This window comes from Nestor notabilis, unplaced genomic scaffold, assembly GCF_000696875.1.
Source record: "Nestor notabilis isolate BGI_N333 unplaced genomic scaffold, ASM69687v1 scaffold2459, whole genome shotgun sequence".
NCBI lineage: Eukaryota > Metazoa > Chordata > Aves > Psittaciformes > Psittacidae > Nestor > Nestor notabilis.
The window spans coordinates 766-20,552 of NW_009944976.1; the positions used below are offsets into that span (position 1 = coordinate 766).

The 19,787-nt window shown below is 41.1% G+C and overlaps 1 protein-coding gene across 1 annotated transcript; it reads left to right on the top strand.

The window, feature by feature from the left end:
• Window positions 1-222: 222 nt before the first annotated feature.
• On the top strand, window positions 223-15,633 carry SPPL2B (signal peptide peptidase like 2B; the record flags this gene model as incomplete). Its single annotated transcript, XM_010022668.1, has 14 exons — window positions 223-370; window positions 2,729-2,911; window positions 4,175-4,264; window positions 4,625-4,764; window positions 5,583-5,725; window positions 6,496-6,592; window positions 6,757-6,873; window positions 8,340-8,421; window positions 9,201-9,275; window positions 9,386-9,448; window positions 9,933-10,032; window positions 10,957-11,034; window positions 13,478-13,638; window positions 14,628-15,633. Coding segments are annotated over 14 exons (1,768 nt in total), but the record flags the coding sequence as incomplete, so codon positions are not given.
• Window positions 15,634-19,787: the final 4,154 nt, after the last annotated feature.

The following is a 19,787-nucleotide window of genomic DNA, read 5'->3' on the forward strand; positions in this document are numbered from 1 at the left end:
GTGAGGTTTCATTTGATTCTTAGACCAGTTGGTGTGTACATGGAATCTGCATAATGTATCTGTACTTGTTTGAAGTATGATGGAAATAATAACAAATTCCACTGTACTCCCTGCACAGATACTGAAACTTTGTAGAATCTTTTGGTTTTCTTTAAAGCACAAAGCAGGGCAGTCAGCAGCAAGTTACAGCCACCACTTCTCCTATTTCATATGATCTAAAAGTCTTGTGAATCTTTTGTTATGTTTTCAGGTATACTGTGAGTATGGGATGGTACATGTCCTTTCAGAAATGCCGGGCAGCAAAGGAAAAGACTACTGTATCCTCTTCAACTCTCAGTGGGCCCATTTGCCACAGGATCTGGGTAAAGCTGTAAGTACCTGGCCAAGCAGAAGAACTTGGTCAAAAAAGCCTTTGTTACAGGGAAATTTCTAATTTCTAACTTGAATTATTATAATTTGAAACAACTACTTTGTTTGCTCTACTTAGAAAATACTTCTGCCTGTTAAGATCACCCCAGGCAGTGCTATGATGGCAATATTCTTTTCCAGGCAGCATGCCAAGGTAATAGCTATTTCTAGTTCAAAATAACAATCTTCCTGTTGTACAATGTGACCAATTAAATGAAAATGGCACTTACCTGGAGTTGGAAAGGAGTTTTTGTATATCAGTATGATATGAAGAGATGCCACGTGACCTTGCTGTTATACTGTACTGTGACCTTTGGTGCCTTCTGAGTGATTCATAGTCTTGTCCACTGTAAGAGTAAGTAGTCACAGATTGTATCAAGCTTTCTCTGCTTTATCCAAAGCTGTATGAGCTGACAGTTGAGTCAATTCTTCACTCTATTCCATGAGAAAAAGTTACTGTCACCAAATGATAAAATCATTTACCTGTTGAATAAGCAATTAATTGGAGAGATGATGTGGAGGTGTTGTCTGATACTCTGTTTTATTCATTGCATTTCTTAATCTGTCAGTTAAGTGCTACACAGAATTATTAATGCTTCTTATCAATGTATAATCAAGTCTTCATTATCTGTGGTGTGTTTATGCCACACCAGATTACTCCCTAGATACATAGATAGCTCAGATGCTGCTGCTGCTGCCTTTGTCTTGTGTAGACCCAGCTAATAAATTCTGCATTTGTTGTGACTCTGTGTAAGGTGAAGTCAGCCCATGTGCACAGTGTATCCCCTTGTTCCAGCAGCAGAAGTGTGGATGAAACTGGTTTAGGAGGCTTCAGGTCTCCATTGACTGGATCCAGGCAGGCTTCCCACAGAGTGTCTGGCATTCTAGACTGCAGGATTTATGAGGGCTAGGGACTATAATGTAGACATCTTGTTTCAACCAGTCTCATAAAAAGTCACTGGTGACATATTTCAGTAGCTCTGCAGGAGCTAATACAGTCCAGAAGAGCTTGCATTGAACTGAAAGCTGAAGCACTCAACAGGTTCTGATCTACCTTCCACAGAGCACTTGGGTTTCCTATGTTATTTGCCTTGCCTATCCCTGTTTCCTTCCTCAGCTCTCCACCTGCCTTTCCTTTCTTCCGCATTCTCCCTCCTCCTTCCCTCCAGTACTTCAGCAGTTCAGTTTATTAACTGAGGTGATGCAATGCACCAACCTGAGCTCACTCTGCATTTGTGTTGTGATAGGGCTGATAAGCTTTCCTGAAACCTGGACAACCAGGTGCATGTAAAGATGTTTTACTGTTTCTAAAGGAGGATCCAGGCTGGCAACAGCAGTTTTTGAATAAGCTTGGAGCTACTGACAGCTTGACTCTTAAATCAGTAGAGTCAGTTACACAGGTATTGGGTATCGTATGATGTACCTGTGGATTTCTGATTATTACATGGTCAGCTTTTCAGGTTCAAACTCTACCCTGACACTTCTCAAACCTAACAGCTCAACTCCTAGCAAGAGTGAGGCTGTGACCTGCTTCTGTTAGCACAAGACACACCAAGAATCAGTTATTTGGTAGATATTTGCATTTTCCAGGAGACTTGCAAATAGAACGGGGCAAAGGTGCTTGTTGTTGTTTAGGTTTTGTGAGGAACAATTTGTGCTGGTGTTATTTCTAAAACCTTGAAGTGTCTTTGGGCTGATTCTGTGTAAATGATGAGTAGGTGATGTCGGGTCTAAGGATGGCCAGCACTAAGAATTGGGGCATGTATGCAACATTGCTGAACCATAAGCAGTGAGAAGCATCTTAGAATCTGGTATCCAGGTGCTTAGGATCTAAAATCTCAGCTAACTGGATATGATTGGTTTCAAAATGGAAGTTTGATTCTGTTGCCCGTGCTTTTGTACTTTACCCCAGCCTGTGTTTGTGTTTCTAGCTGTTCATACCCTACATCCTCTCAGCCTGCAACTCTGTGCCACCCTAGCAATTACACTTTGCTGTACTCCTCCTACATCCTGGATGCATGCATCAGAACAGCAGCAGTGCTGAAGAAAACAAATGCAAATGCATTAACCCAAATGCAAGTGCATTAAACCAAACTTTATTACCAGCAGAATTCTTTACAGTAAGTTGAAGCAAGGTAGGACCCTATGTAATAGAGAAGGCAGCACTGGTTTTAGCTTTTGAGTTTTCTCTGAGGGTGCTCTGTTACTCCATTACTTGAAAGTTCTAGATTGTCCTTTAGAAACTCTGGGGTTTCTGCTCTTGACTTCTTTTATAATTTTATTTTATACATATGCATTTAACTAATTTCTTTCTTTTCAGTCACTCTTGGAACTGCAGAATCAGACAGCATCTGTTTTGTGTTCTTCTTCTGATGTACCTCATGGGGGATTTAATAATCAGATCCCCATGGTGATGCGAGGAAATTGCACCTTCTATGAGAAAGTGAGGCTTGCTCAGATAAATGGAGCTCGTGGGCTGCTGATTGTTAGTAAGGAGAGACTGGTAAGCTTCCTTCTGTCTTTTCTGTATTGCTGATACTCTTCTGATGTTAGATATTGTCTTGTCTTCAGTGCTCATTGCTGGTATTTGATGCTGCTCTTTAAAATAAATAATATATGTGTGTGTTTATGCGTGTACGTACAGTGCACAGCTATGCATGGAAATAATACATCTGAAGGAATAAGGAATGAAGCAGGAGGAGGTATTCATTTAAGTAGGAAATGCTGCGTAGAGCCCATGTAACATTTAAGTCAAAGGCTCAGAATTATCCTTATGTCATGTGAAATACTGGAATCAAAGAAGGAGGTTGGTTTATTGGCTCATACTACTGCCTTGAATGACATCTAGATCACAGTGAATCCAGTGTTTTAGATTTAGCTGGAGTGTCACCACTGCATGTTTTGTAAAATTGGTGGGTTTGCATACTCTAGTCAATGCTAGGTGCACACATCAGTCATAAAACTTGATATCCATATGGTAGTGATTGAAGTTTATGTCATAGAATCATAGAATAGTTAGGGTTGGAAAGGACCTTAAGATCATCTAGTTCCAACCCCCCTGTCATGAGCAGGGACACCACACGCTCAACTAGGTCGCCCAAGGCTCTGTCCAGCCTGGCCTTGAACCCCTCCAGGGTTGGAGCATTCACAACTTCCTTGGGCAACCCATTCCAGTGCCTCACCACCCTCACTGGGAAGAACTTCTTCCTTATATCTAACCTAAACTTCCCCTGTTTAAGTTTAAACCCATTACCCCTTGTCCTACCACTAGAGTCCCTAATGAAGAGTCCCTCCCCAGCATCCTTGCAGGCCCCCTTCAGATACGGGAAGGTTGCTCTGAGGTCTCCATGCAGCTTCTCTTCTCCAGGCTGAACAGCCCCAACTTTCTCAGCCTGTCTCCATACGGGAGATCCTCTTATCATACTCGTGGCCCCCCTCTGGACTTGCTCCAACAGCTCCATGTCCTTTTTATGTTGAGGACACCAGAACTGTACACAATACTCCGAGTGAGGTCTCACAAGAGCAGAGTAGAGGGGCAGGATCTCCTCCTTTGACCTGCTGGTCAAGTTTGGTTGCTGCTGTTACAGTCTTTATTGAGTTATGTTTTAGTGGAAGCAGGCATACATTTTTCCTTTGAGTTTTTGCTGTCGTTATGTTCCTTTCTGGAATATTTCCCAAATTAACAGAAACACAGTTTGCAACTTTAAGCTTTTGGAAGCAGTGGAAGAAATGAATATATTCTTACCTGGACTGACCTGTCTTTCAGGTTCCTCCTGGGGGTAACAGGAGTCAATATGAAGAGATTGATATTCCTGTGGCTCTGCTCAGCTATAATGATATGTTAGATATTCGCAAGGTAAACTTGATACTAAATTCTCTGGTTTATATTATCTCATTTAAATGAGTCACTCAACAGGTTTTGAAGTCCATCTTAAGGGCTTTGAATCTGTAGAGAGCTGTAATACTGAAGATTGTATTATTACATTGAATATATACATTGGAAAAACCCACATCTCTCAGGAGGCTATTTCTCACCTTCAGAATAAAATGGAGCGTGGTGCTGGCAATCAACATCACTAATAGCAGAGCAAATAGATTACTCTTAAGTATTTATAATAAAACACAATTCTGAGGTTGCTTAGTGAAAACTAAATAACTAAACCTTTACTAAGGTAGCTTTTTGGAAGTGGTTCATAACTTGTACTTACCTCTGCAGAATTTTGGCACCCATGTGAGAGGGGCACTGTATGCACCAAATGAGCCTGTGCTGGACTATAACATGGTGATTATATTTGTCATGGCTGTGGGGACTGTTGCAATTGGAGGCTACTGGGCAGGAAGCAGAGATGTTAAAAAGTGAGTCCCTGGATTGTAGTAAGTCAATTTTCCTGTGTCTTTCCCAGAAAAAAGAATACGTGGTATTTATCTAAGATCACTCGGTAGCTCTGCAATGAGATTTGGAGATTCTCTGTGCAACCAAAGTGGGGAATGCTGATGTGATGTTTGAAAGGCCTTGGATTGGCTTTGTTGCTGGGTGAAATGATCAGAGTATGATTTTCATGGAGAGTTTTTTAGTATTTTACCATGTCAAAAAGCCAAACATTTGCAAAGCTCAGAAAGAGAGTTGGATAGTTCCAGGCTTCCTGTTAGGGCTTTTGCAAAAAATCAGCATAAAACTCCTTTGTAAAAAAAGAATAAAACCTGGTTTTACTAGTGTGATGCAAAACAAAGGGTAACAGAGATGGGTAACACATGCTATGTTTGCTATGAATCTTGGACTGAAATTTTATAGTTATTTTTTTGCCAGTAGGTGGAGGTTGGGGGAGGAGGTCACCTGCACCACACTTAGTTCTAACATTTGCTTTATATATGCAACCTGACTTTAGGATTTCTTCTGAAGTCAGCAGATTATTCTGCAGTATTTCAGGATTCTCTTGAGTTCTTAGTGAATGAAAAATAGTGCTTTTGATAAACTAATGCAGTGCATCAAATTATATCTGATGTTCATACATCCATGTGAAGTGTGGAATTTCACTGACTCGAGTGGAAATCAGTGCAGGCATTGGTGCTGTGTCATGTTTTCCAACCCCATGTTGTTCTCACTGAAGATTCAGTGCCCTTTTCCATTTTGTTGCAGAAGGAAGGGAATGATTATAGTCATGTTACTCTTTCAGGCGGTACATGAAGCACAAACGAGATGATGGCACAGAGAAACATGATGATGAAACAGTTGATGTGACTCCCATAATGATCTGTGTGTTTGTAGTGATGTGCTGCTCGATGCTGATCCTCCTTTATTTCTTCTATGATCACTTAGGTACTTCTAAAGTTGTATTTTTCAAGAACGTTTTTTCTGTGAAAATCATTATGAAACGGTTGTCTTCTGGCATGTTTCTTCATCCCAATATGATTTAAAACCTTGTAGGAAAACCCACTGAGATTTCTATACCTGCTCTCAGAGAGGTTGAATTAGGTGATCAGAGAGCTTCTTTCAAACATTAAAGCCTATTAAGTAGATAAAGACTTAATATCTTCCACCTTTTGTTTTATCAAAGGTATTCTCAAACCTGTACTGGTCTTTATATTATTGTTCAATTTGAAGTTAAGTAATGGGATCCAGGATCATTTTTTTTTATTGTTATAAAGATGATAAGTTTCTACTGATCACTTATTAAATTGATTGACAAAAGCACGTGAGAGCTTAATGTACTGGAACTTCTATCACGTTTCTGAGGAAGTTATGAAAGATATATCTCGTCTGTATTAATTAATTTTGCTACTGAGTGATTTTAAAAGTTGCCTTATAATGCTTCATGTATACTCATAATGAGATGAGAAACACTTGATTTGTTGAAGTAGCTATTGCATAAAGTACACCTGAGTAAAATGAGCTAGAATTAGATTCTTAAAAAGCATAAATCTAATCAACAATCATTTCAAGGCTCTGAGTTTAACTTTTGCTGGTGAGATGTAAGCCTTGTTTCTCATTCAGGCTTTCTGATTTGTCTGTTCTTTATTCAGTCAATATATGGCAAAAAAGCATGTCTTGTCTTATCCTACTTGACCTTACTACTTTTTCTTTCCCAGTCTATGTTATCATAGGAATATTCTGCCTGGCTGCCTCAATTGGTCTTTACAGTTGTCTGTCACCCTTTGTAAGAAGATTCCCCTTGGGAAAGTGTAGGTATGTGGCAACTTCTGAATTTTTAATGGGCAGAATTAATGTTGTATGGTGTTGGGGAGCTGTGAGATTTACAAGGTGGTTTCATACTTCAAAATGTTTCTAAAGGAGGAGGGTAACTACGTAGACAACTGGACAACTGCAGCTTTGGTGTGTTTCATTTTCAGAATCCCAAACAACAACTTGCCTTATTTCCACAAGCGGCCACAGGTCCGGATGTTGCTGCTGGCAGTATTTTGTATCTCTGTCAGTGTAGTCTGGGGAATCTTCAGAAACGAAGATCAGTAAGTGTATACTTTAGTATCTGTGCTAGAAATTATAGGATGCTTTACAGTATAGATAACTGACATCCACAGAAGCCTAAACTTGTCCAGAATGTAGAGTTGATAAGAAAGAAACTAGAGACTTGGGCAGAAATTCTTAGTTGTTCCTTATGTACTTCATCTTTGTCATGCTGGTTTAAGTTAGACAACTATCTCTTGTTAAGCCTTAATTTCTCTGAGTCTCAGTCCATATTGTGATCTCTTTGGCTTAAGACAGCTTTTCAGAAGTGGCATGGAGAGTTTGACACAAGTTGTCTAACTTCTTCATGAGAGTAAGAGCTGTGAGGATTGTTAGATCTTTAGTTTCTCTCAACTGTCTGGTATGAGTAAATAATTCTCAATGTCCAGTACCTAATTGTAGCATGTTCTTACTACTTTTGTTAGAATTTGGGGGGTATGGGGAGAAGGGTGTTGGGGGTTGGTTTGGGGCTTTTTTTAACCCCTTTTATCACTCACAGATGCTCCAGTTTCCCCAAATACATGACATGTTCATCATCTTGGTCCCTCTCTCAGGGATTCTCTGTTGGAACTGAAATGCTGACTAGTGTTTCTGCTGGTGGTACCAAAGATGTCTTGCTTATGCCTTGAATGCCTGTTACTGCCCTTGTGGGGTCCATTTTCTGTGTTAAGGCTGTGGATGATTCACTGACTGAACTCGTATATCCAGGAAGTATCAACTCTCAAACACCTTTTTAGAGAAATAAGTGTCAGACTGAGTAGTACAGAAGTACTATAGAGCTATCCCAACCTGGGATATTTGGGGCTAGGAAATCCATTTTCTGCCTCAAAGCTGCAGCAGACCTGAGTGTCTCCTGCACAAGAGTTTATCAGCAAGTGCGCAGGTGTTAATCAGAGTAGCATAATCTCATCTGCATCTAGACAATTTTAGGGAAACTTCTGTTCTGTATCTCAAATCCTACTTCTCTTTGATTCTAACAATCAAGAGTAAAGCAAAGAGCATTGGTACTTCTGTGCCTAACCTGCAAAACATCCTCAAGAAACAGCCCCAGGTGTAGGCTTCCCTCAGCACACAAGCAGGAGTACAAATACACTCAGGCCAAAGGAGCCCAGTACTTCATATTTTGGTACCCACTGAGCTCGTGCAGCTGGTTTTCGCTCCACCTCACTATCTGCTCATACAGCCTGTGTTTCATCAGTGTCTCCATGAGGACCTTATGGGAGATTCTCAGTGGAAAGCCTTACTAAAGTCTAGACAGACAGTATCCCCACTGCTCTTCCCTCATATACCATTCATTTAATTGTAGAAGGTATTCAGGTTGATCATGCACAACTTCCCATTTGTGAATCCATGCTGGCAACAAGATGTTAATAGTTTTTTGTCCAAGTAGGTCCTTAGTGAGGACGACAAGGCTTGGTCTGGTTTTCCTACTGCTTCCTGCAAAAACATTACTCTTCTCTTTCTTTAGGTGGGCCTGGGTTCTGCAAGATGCTTTAGGAATTGCTTTCTGTCTTTATATGTTGAAAACAATTCGCCTGCCTACATTTAAGGTATAAAAGTTAAACAAATATGTAGAAAGAGGATGTTTGCCTGTTAATAGTTCAACAGAGGAGTTGCTTATAATGGAGTACATTGTCTTGGAAAAGAGTAAGCAATGACTAAAATGTAGACCAGTAAGTGGTGTGATTGTTACGCATGCAGTCCTGTAGTGTTGAGCACCAGTAAATCCCACACCACACACTCACTTGTGGGGTTTTGGAGGAGACTTGTTGTTTGGGGTTGTTTTTTGTTGGATGTTGGGGTTTTTGTTTGGTTTGTTCTCAAATTTGACACACAATTGATGAATCATTTTGGTGGTTTTTTCAAATCTTCCAGAACTTATTCAGTATCCTAGGATAAAAATCGGTATTAAGTCCTTTAGTTGCCCCTTAGGCAGCTCTTCAAACTCTGTTCTGCAGCTATAAATTTGTTTCCCTGTATGAACTGGCTAAAGGAACGTGGATACTGTTCCAAGCTACGCTTAGCATCTTCCAGAGAAAATGCAGAACTTCTTAGTATGTCCTAAAAAATTGAACCATCACCTTTTCCTGATTTTACATGGTAAAGAATTTTAGGGACTAATGTAATTTTGTGTCTAAGAATTACCTTCTTTTCTATGGTGCATGCAAGACCCAATTCTTCCACCTAAAATATTTAGGAATTAAGAAAAATAACTTGTTGACTTGGTTTAGTTCTTGTTAGCTTTTTGCCTTGAATAGTCTTAAGTTGCTAATTATTACTTTGCTGTTTAGTATTGCTTCTGATGCAAGTATCTTGTCTCTTCCTTCAGGCTTGTACCTTGCTCCTCCTGGTTCTTTTTGTGTATGATGTATTCTTTGTATTTATCACACCTTTTCTAACAAGGGTAAGTCAAGTACTTCTCTAGTGCCCGTTGCTCACAGTGTGTTCCTAAATGATCCCAGACCTGCTGAGTCTAGTATTGATTTACAATTTCCCCCTTTTTTTTTCCTTTAGTCTGGGGAGAGTATAATGGTGGAGGTGGCTGCAGGTCCAACTGATTCTTCCACTCATGAAAAGGTACTCTGTGTAGACTGAAAGTATGGTGCTAATCTCCAGCTATTACGCTTTCAACTTGTCTAGAATTCAAAGACCACAAAGCTGAAATGGAGATGCTAATCCGAAAAGAATTTAATGTGGAAATAAGCACTCCTGACCTCCCTGGATATCTATACCAAACCCAGGGGCAAATCAGACTTTTAGTGGTTCATGACAACAGCTTTGGTCTTCTTGGTTTGTTTTTAGAAAGTATTTAATCACTTGTACCTTAGATACATTGTGTTAGTTGTTGTCAATAGCATTAATAAAATATTTTAAACAAGAAAAAGAAATCAGAGAATGTATAACGTAAAAAAAAAAAAAAAACAACAAAAGCAACAAACCAAAAGAGGCATTTGCTTTATTTTGAAGTCTGCAGTTTCACTACTCAGGAGCAAGTGCTGGTAGGTGGTGTCCGTATGTAGAGGAAAGAGCTTTTCATAAGGCATGTGTCTCTCATTCCAAGCTCCCCATGGTCCTGAAGGTTCCACGCCTGAACTCCTCACCCTTGGCTCTGTGTGACAGGCCTTTTTCTCTTCTAGGATTTGGAGACATTTTAGTTCCAGGTATTTCTTGCTTAGCATGTGAACAATTTTACTTGTTGCACTGTGATATTAGTTTATACCTCTTGTACTTCTGCTTCAGGTGGGCAGTTTGATTTGACTACTGCGCTAGTCACCTTTTTCTGTAAGAAATTCAATGGACATCAATCTTATGGTTCAATTTCACATGCAGTGATGTCAAGAAATGTAGAGAAATCTCCAGAGTTCATTTAGCAACTAATTTTATAGTATAAACCAGTAGTATGGTGATAGAGGAAATGATTTGTCTATTTGCCCATGATTTGAGTTCACACATACCTGACCACCTGAAGTGTCACCATTTTGTTAGTCACTTAACATCCAGAGTTTCTACCACATCTCCTCTCAGCTTGGACTTTAGCTAGTATGTAGAAGCATGCCTGGCATCACTGCAGGTGAAAACAAGTTTGTACCTCTGGCTTTCACATTTTTTCTGTGGAATTATTTGGGTTCTATTTTTTTTTTTTTTTGTATTTTTGGGAAATAGGAACTATGTCATCCCTGGTTGTGTCTCCTCTGATCTATAATAGGCATAGACATTAACCATAAATTTCTACTGTCTTTACTAGGAGCTGGAAGGGATGAACTTAATGTTATTTTTGTTGTGAACACTATTTTTACAACTTTATTAGGAATGGGATGATGTTTTGTATTCAGAATCTGTGTATTTGTAGATCTTAATTGGATTATTAGAGTGCTTCTGTTATCCTGGGCTTGTGGGAGACCTGTTCTGGAGGCTGTGCAGCCTCCTGCTTGATGCTCTTGTAATACTTAAACACTGGGGTGCCCAAGTAAGGCTTGGGGGGTGTGTGTGGAATCTTAGAAGTTCCTTGATAATTTGATGGTTTTGTGTATCTTTAATGCATGAATGGGTTGAAAGCATGTTGTAATTGTTCTTTCCTTTCCCAGGCTTACTGGTAGCCTATTGCCATAGATTTGATATTCAGGTGCAGTCATCCAGAGTGTATTTCGTAGCCTGCACCATAGGTACGTACAACAGTGACACCTGAACACAGTATCTACAGGGGTTGCTCCCTTTAAAAACATGCCATCAATCTCAAACTACATATTCTTCTCCTTTTATTATTAAACAGAAATATGTTAGCAAAATACTTTCCAGGCCAGACACTCCATCACCAAGTTATCTGATGTCATTTTCCTGAGCTTGGAAAACGAGCTTTCCTGCTATATGTAAGATAAGGGGAGCTTCTTCTTACCATGGTTGTCTCACTATAACCCTTACATCTACACTATCTTTATAGATGCTTAGCTGCTCATTCGGGTTTCGTAGATCCTGAAATGGTTTGGATTGGAAGGGACCTTAAAGCTCGTGCAGATCCAACCCCCCACCATGGGCAGGGACACCTTCCACTAGACCAGGTTGCTCCAAGCCCTCTTTCTTCATTCATGAATCTTTGAGTTTATTGCATATGAGAATTCACGTTCAGGAATAGCTTCCTTTGACTTTGCTCTTTACTTCTTACGTATTGTAAAAATCTGTGACTTAGGATGCAATGAATTGCATTATGATGGCTGTAACACCACTAAATCAGTTTTCTTCTTTAGTCTGTAGCATTTACAGAGTTACATGCCATGGACTTAAAGATGGCTTAGAGATCTCTGGCTTAGTTACAAAGTGTTTATGCTATCAAAGGCTTAAGATACTTGCAGTTAATGTAATTAAAATTTTTATGAAAAACTGCTTTAGAAAAGCAGTTATTCTGCTTTCAAAAAGATAGCTCAGTTCTTGGAGACTTAGAGCAGGGTTAGAGAGATGCTTTTATTTCACTGTACCAAATAATTTCCTCTTGTATATACTTAAACTCTTGTCTTATCTGGTACTTTCAAAACAGAAAATTGATGGGAAAAAGTTGTACTGATGAAGAGTTAGCAGTGTACTACTGCAAGTGATGAAAACTAACCACATACAGGGCTGTTAGCAAGACTGAGCCAGCAGTATGAGAGAAGTGAGTATTCCCCTCAATTTGGCAGTTGAATCTTAACCAGGTTCCCTAGTACAAGACAGACATTGACGTACCAGAGTAAATCCAGTGGATGCCATCAAGATGGCTGAGGGCTGGAGCATATGATTTTAAAACAAGAGGAGGCAAAGAGGAGATTCTATTGCTGTCCACACCTACCTAATGTGAGGATGCAGAGAAGACCAAGACACACTTTTTTAACAGGTACACAGGGTTAAGATGTGAGGCAGTGGACTTACGTCAGAAGAAGAAATATTTCAACTAGATATATGGAGCTCTCACTAATAACATAATGTGCCCTGAAAAAAAAGCATTTCTCAAAAACTGCAAAAAGTTGCTGAATATTCTAATCATAGAATCAACCAGGTTGGAAGCCGAGACCTTTCAGATCATCAAGTCCAGTTGTTCCCCAGCACTGCCAAGGCCACCACTAACCCCTGGCACTGAGGCCTCGTCTACACGGGCTGTGAACACTTCCAGGGCCGGTGACTCCAGCACTGCCCTGGGCAGCCTCTTCCAATGCCTGAGCACCCTATGGGGAAAGAATTGTTCTCAATCTCCATCTAAACCTCCCCTGGTGCAGCTTGAGGCTGTTTCCTCTTGTCTTGTCACTTCTTTGGGAGCACAGACCAGCCCCCTCCTGGCTCCATCCTCCTGTCAGGCAGTTGTAGAGAGCGATAGGGTCTCCCCTGAGTCTTAGCTTCTCCAGACTAACCCCCCCAGGTCCCTCAGCTCTTCCTCATCACACTTGTGCTCCAGGCCCTGCACCAGCTCCTTTGCCCTTCTCTGGACCTGCTCCAGCACCTCAGTGTCTTTCTTCATCTGGTTCCTGAATGAAAAATCAGTTGGATTTTAGTTTGTTGTTCTGAAAATGCAATTGAAAATAATTCCAGCATGAGATCCTAGCTGCTTCTGTTCTACTTAGTAATATTTGCAGAATATGTGCAAAAGTTAAATAGAATATAATAGAAAATTGTAACATACAGCTGGCTTGGTTTTGTTTTTCTTTTGTTGTTGGTTTTGTCTGGTTTTGTGATGTTGCAGGATGGTAAGAAACAGCCAAAGCCAACCCAAACAAAAAGCATATGTTGTAATTATATCTGTTGAATTCATAAATGTGAATATATTTTAATACATAGGCTTCCCCCTATATTTTATATATATAAAAGGTATAGATTTCATTTGTTTATTTTGCAGTTCTCAAAATGCTTAAGGAAATAATTTAATTGCACAGTATGGCCTAGGCCAACCACACGGTATGTTATTATCAATAGAAACACTGTAGTATCTCTGTTAAGTAAAGCACTACTCCAAGTTTACATTGTGTGTATAATGCTTATGTCTAAAGAGGCCTGAAAAAATATTGGAAATGTTGTTTTACATATTACTTGTTCTTGAGCAAAGCTCTATCTGAATAACTGGGTTTTGCTGGTTTTATTTCCTTTCAGCATATGGCATAGGCCTCCTTATGACCTTTGTTGCCTTGGCAATGATGCAGATGGGCCAACCTGCTCTCCTCTACTTGGTGCCCTGTACCCTCTTCACAAGCTTTGCTGTGGCTTTTTGGAGGAAGGAGCTTGCAATGTTCTGGACGGGCAGCGGTTTTGCGGTGAATACCAGTTTGATATGAGTGTCTTCAAGAAATACTAATATTATAAAAACCTAACTAGAATTAAAGTTGAGTAAAATATTGCAGTATTATCAAACCAAACCAAAGATTATTGTTTTGCTTGATCCTTTGCTTTTTTACATACTTTTTTTTGCTTCAGGAAGGTTTTGTTTTTTTACTGTTTATGGCCACTTAAACTGGTTAGTGAAAAGTAAAGTAGATCTTGTCTGTCTTTCTGGATTGGGACATAATTTTACTCGTTTAATCTATGTTGAAATTACTATTATTAAATATTAAAATAATGATTTCTGATAGCAAATATATCCTTAAAATATTTGTCTTTATATGTTTTTTCACAGCCTGCTGCTTATGAAGGTAGAAATCTGGTTCAGTATAGTAAATTATCACTTTGTTTCACTGCGGGTGTAAGTGAAAAGAATTTGGTTCCAAAAAGAATGATTTCTATTTTGATGCATAATTCTGGATTCTGAATAATTACCTTAAGGGCAAATCTGTTGAGTTAGAGGTTTCCCCCCTTCACCCCCCAGTAATATTTATTTTGTTATTCAACTACTTGTGAAAAACTTCACAATTTTCCTCTGGAGAACTGAATGTAATTGTTGGTAAAATACTTGAGATCATCTGAAATTTGATGGGAAAGTTGTCAATTGTTGTACATTGAGAGTAAAGGTGTGGGCAAAACTAGAGAGTGACCAAGTGCCAAAGTGCTCTTTGCCTCTTTCTGCATAACCAGCATCTGAAATCAGCAAGGAATAATCAAGCAGAAAGCAAATCAACATAATTCAACATATTTCTAGAAGAAAAATCCCCTTGTGTACTATAAAACACAAAAATGGGATAAGCATGCGTCTGCAATGATAATGGAGATGATGGACTTTTAATCTTCATCTTGTATGACCATCACTCTTGATACCTGGGCACAGTAATTCTTGCTTTCCATCATTCTGACTGTGATCTTCCATTTACAGAAAGACCTACCTCAGCCTCCCTTGGTGATAGCTCCTGTCAACTGCCCTGAGCTACCCAAAGACAGCAATGTACCAGCCTCTCAGCAAGACACAGAGCAGATGATCAATCCTACCCTCCATGTGAAGGAGCTGCACAGCCCCACCTCAGCTGCAGAGGAACTGGCTGATACTGACGCCAAGAGGGACCAGTCAGATATTCCTATTGCACAGAGTGAGGAGGAACCAGCTGGTCAGAATAAGGACAACAGTGAAAGCAAAGGCATAAATACAGAGCAAAACCAGCTGGAATAAACAATGTGATAACTCCTTTTCCCTCACAAACATATCCATGTAAAACCAGTATGTATTTAGGACTGGTTTAGTAGTGTTTGCGTTCATTGAGGAACCTCACTGGGAGTCTGATCATCAAATCCAATGACGAATGTTCTGCCTCCAGCTTTGGTACAGCTATACAATTCAAACATCTTTCTGAAATATGGTGCTCTACAAGGGTTCTGATGTATGGATTTCAATGCTCATTTTATTAGGGAATGCCTTTGACTGTTCCATTTTCTCTATAGCAAGGTAGTATTACAAGTTTATTTACACAGTACTCTGTGCTTGTGTGGCTATTTTGCTGCTTTAGCATAGTGTAGGTTCACATGGAGGAAAAGCATTGAACAAGTCTGCTACAATGCTTAATTGAGAGAAACATGATAGGGTTTTGGGGTTTTTTTTTTTAGCACTTTCCCTATTGTCACCTTTACTTTTTCCCTACTTGTCAAAACCATTGATACAGGGAACGCTTTAGTATAAACTTATTCAGGAAATGCAGAGAGTGGTTTAATTACCAGCCTCTGAAAGGATTTATACTACCATGGTGCATTAAATGCATCTCTTAATGTTTTGTCTTTGTCTTTTACTCCAGGTACCGGAGTTGGTTTCTAGTTTAGTTTAAAAGGCAGGATGAATGGAGCTACAGGAAGCTTTCTAAGCACTTGTGTGAACTCTAGGGATGTTCTGAAAATACAATCACAGAATCGTAGACTCAACCAGGTTGGAAAAGACCTTTAAGATCATTAGGTCCAGCCTTTACCCCAGGACTGCCAAGGCCACCACTAAACCATGTCATTAAGGGTCTTGTCTGCATGGTTTGTGAACACTTTCAGGGATGGTGTTTGTCACAGAACACTGGAAGCAAAAGCATATTAGGAATGTTTAATGTTACAGGAATAAAACAGAAGCCCAATAGGTAAGAAAATAGGTAGTAGTACTATACTAAGCTTAACAGGCAGTATTTTTGTTGGGAAAATGTTAAAGCAGTAAACATTCCAGTGTTTGGGGGTTTGAGCTACTGCTTGTTACTTATTTAAGGGATGGAATTGTGATTTCTAATTCTGAAGAAAATAATCTGGTGATTTCATTCCCAAGGAAGCACATGTAGTGCTACAGTCAGTTGTGACTTTAAAGCTTGCTTGCTCCTCAGTAACTGCCTCAGTCATGCTTTGTCTTTGTCCCAAGAGTAGTCAAAGCATGACCTGTCGGGCTCTGGAATGAGGCTGTGTTCTAACCTGTTATTTTGCACCTCTTGCTACATGACATTGGGAAGGACTAAATTTATGAATTTAAAACTTTTTGGGAGGCATCTGGTCTTATTTTATGTACCTGAAATAGTGCATTTTCCTGTATAACATGATTGAGTCTTGGTACATATAGAGGGATGATATGACTTGCAGATTATTTATTCCATCCAAGAACATTTAGTTTTATCAAAGGTGTCTGGTCTGTTCTACACTTAAGATACAGTCCTAGAAAGCCTCAAACGCTTCACATTCAAATTGAAAGAGAAATTTGAAGTATTCTAGGATCCTAGAATATGATTCCAAATGGCATGGGAGATAGACTCTTCAGAGTATCTGAGAGCCCAAAATGTCATTTAGGAAAGTATCATGATAGTGACATGATCAGAGGTGATGCTTTTAAATTAAAAGTCTCCATTGGCATGTTGACTTGGATTCTTCTGTGATGTCTGGCTGTTAAGTTTCTGCCATTGTCTTTTTGGCTAGGTCTTCCAAAACTTTACCCTGTGCTTTCTGGATGATACCTTCTATTTCTGTTTCATATTGGGTGGATGCTGTCCTTTCTCTAGAATGCAAAATGCTTTCTGTAAAAAACACACTATGGCTTCAGAGTTTGACCAGCTTCTGCTTAAAATTTCAAGCCCTGATGATAAGTTGATTCAGTGGTGAACTTCTTAAAAGGCTTCCTGAGTCCAAAGGCCTGTGCTACATTTGATTTACAAATCACCCTAATGGAAGATAGTAGTAATAAAGAGATCTCTTTTTTAATCTCCTCTTTAATGGACTATGTTACTCTTGCCAGCAGTTATCTGAATCAGTTATTACTAATAAAAGCAACAGAGACATTTTACTGAAACCTTCAGCCAGCTGGATTATGCCTTACTTTAAGCCATTGTAAAGGTATGTATATTAAACTAAGAAAACAATGTTGTGGGGTTTTTTTTTTGGTTTGTTTTTTTTTTAAGAAAAAACTCTTCGTGTCTTAGGCTGTGGGAGCAGGGGCTGGACGTTCGTGCCCTACGCACCAGGCTGCGGGACAGCCTCGAGTGGGTGCTGTAGAGGATGCACACAATTGGACTTTTAGGTGGGGAAGCGAGGAGTGAGAGGAAAGGCAGGCACTGCTGAGCTCATCCTGTGCAGAAGAGGACCAGCAGCAGCTTTCAGTCCTGGCTTTTAGGCTGTGGGAGTAGGGGCGGGGTGTTTGTGCTCAATGTGACTGGCTTGGCACAGCCTCGGGAGGGCACCGTGGATGTTGCACTCAATTGGACTTTTAGATGGGAAAGCGAGGGGCGAGAGCAGTGACGGTGGCACCATTGCCGAGCTCACCGTTTGCAGAAGAGGCCCAGCAGCAGTGGGCACTAGCACCCGGGGGGCCGGCCGGCGGGCGGGCGGGCACTAGTCTTCGGCGGGCGAGCACTAGGACCCAGTGGGCGAGAGGGCGCTCACAAGTAACAGGTGCGCTGTAGGACCCGGCGGCCGAGCACTAGGAGCCGGCAGACAGGCAGGCAGGCGGGCACTAGGACCCGGGGCTGCCCCAACTGGAGGGTTTTGCCCTGCTCCTCCAAACGGGCAGCCACATGCAGCCAAATCCTTCCCAAACAACAGCCTCCATCCTATGAGATTCAACAAACCCCATTTGCACACACAGACCTCAGTGGCTGCCTCCTGCATCTTCGTCGTCCTCCTCCTCCTCCTTGCCTGCTTCCTAAGGACCCCCTCACGCCATGGCCATGCACCCAACAGGCCACATGTGTGGATGATGCTATGTCCTGTATCAGCAGGCCCTTAGTGCTGGGCATGAGTTGTCTCACTTCCAAGCACTGCTGATGGAACAGGTCTAACAAAGCTGTGCGTCAGTCTTTGTTTTTCTTTGTTTTTCTTTGTTTTTCTTTGTTTTTCTTTGTTTTTCTTTGTTTTTCTTTGTTTTTCAGGTCTAACAAACCCTGCGTCAGCCACATAAGCACAACCAAAGTGTGCTATGCTACCTAACCTAATACCTATAGTACTCAAAGTAACACTGGCACTACCCAATCTAACACCACCTCAAGCGCCACCTACACTGCCCAGCCTGACGCTTACCATACCCAATATACCAACTATGTTACCCAGCCTAACTACTATAGTACCCAAAGTGCCACCTACGATACCCAACCTAACACCTACAATACCCAATGTACCACCTACTGTATCCAATGTAACACCTATAGTACCCAGTGCCACCTACAGTATCCAACCTAACACCTACAGTAGCCCAAGTGCCACCTATACTACCAAGCCTGACACCTACATTACCCAAAGTGCCACCTACAGTATCCAACCTAACACCTATAGCCACCTACACTACCAAGCCTGACACCTACATTACCCTAAGTGCCACCTATGCTACCCAACCTAACATCTATAGCACCCATAGTGCCACCTACAGTATCCAACCTAACACCTCTGCTACCTCAAGTGCCACCTACACCACTAAGCCTGACACCTACATTACCCTAAGTGCCACCTGTGTTACCCAACCTAACACCTATGGATCCCAAAGTGCCACCTACAATACCCAGCCTAACAGCTATGATAGCCAATGTACCACCTACAGTATCCAATCTAACACCTATAGTACCCAAAGTGCCAGCTACAGTATCCAACCTAACACCTATAGTAGCCCAAGCGCTACCCACACTACCAAGCTTGACACCTACTCTACTCTAAGTGACACCTATGCTACCCAACCTAAAACCTATAGCACCCAAAGTGACACTGACACTACCCAGCCTGACACCTATGAAACCCAACTTGACTCACAAGTTAAGAACAGTGTGATAACTATGGTACAACCATAGAATCATAGGATCAATCACGTTGGAAAAGACCATTAATATCAGCAAGATCAACCATTCCCCTGCACCCTTGCTGACCCACAAACCAGCCCCCTAAGTGCAAATGGCCAGATCCTCGACCTAGCCCTAATGTGTTAGGACAAAAACAAAGACCTGGGGACATTCTACTCATGGTGCCCTCAGGAATGGTGCCTTCAACATGGGCATCCTCACTTAAATATACACCAAAAACTCCATCTGTGTAATGCCTCATTAGACAGGACTCTCTGCTGAGCCAAAACCCAGGTCCCAGGAGCAATCATCAAGACTGGTGCTAACTTGGCAGTTAGGAAGCTCTGGACATCTAAATTTGGTCTTCTTATGTGCTGAATGCTGGTGAGAGACAATGACATTATATTGCTGAGTTAATAAAACTGCCTCTCTGTTGCTCATTCTCCGCTGTATTTTACCACAGATCGTAGAGCACAAAAGACCAGCCCCTGCTCCCACAGACAAAGAGCCAGGACAGAAAGCTGCTGCTGGTCCTCTTCTGCACACGGTGAGCTTGGCAATGGTGCCACCGGCATTGCTCTCACTCCTCGCTTTCCCACCTAAAAGTCCAGTTGCATGCAATATCTAGGGTGCTTCTCGAGGCTGAGCCGAACCCCTCACATTGAGCACAAACGTCCGAGTCCTGCACCCACAGTCGAGGAGCCAGGACAGCGAGCTGCTGCTGGGCCTCTTCTGCACATGCTGAGCTCCACAATTGTGCCACCAGCATTGGTAGC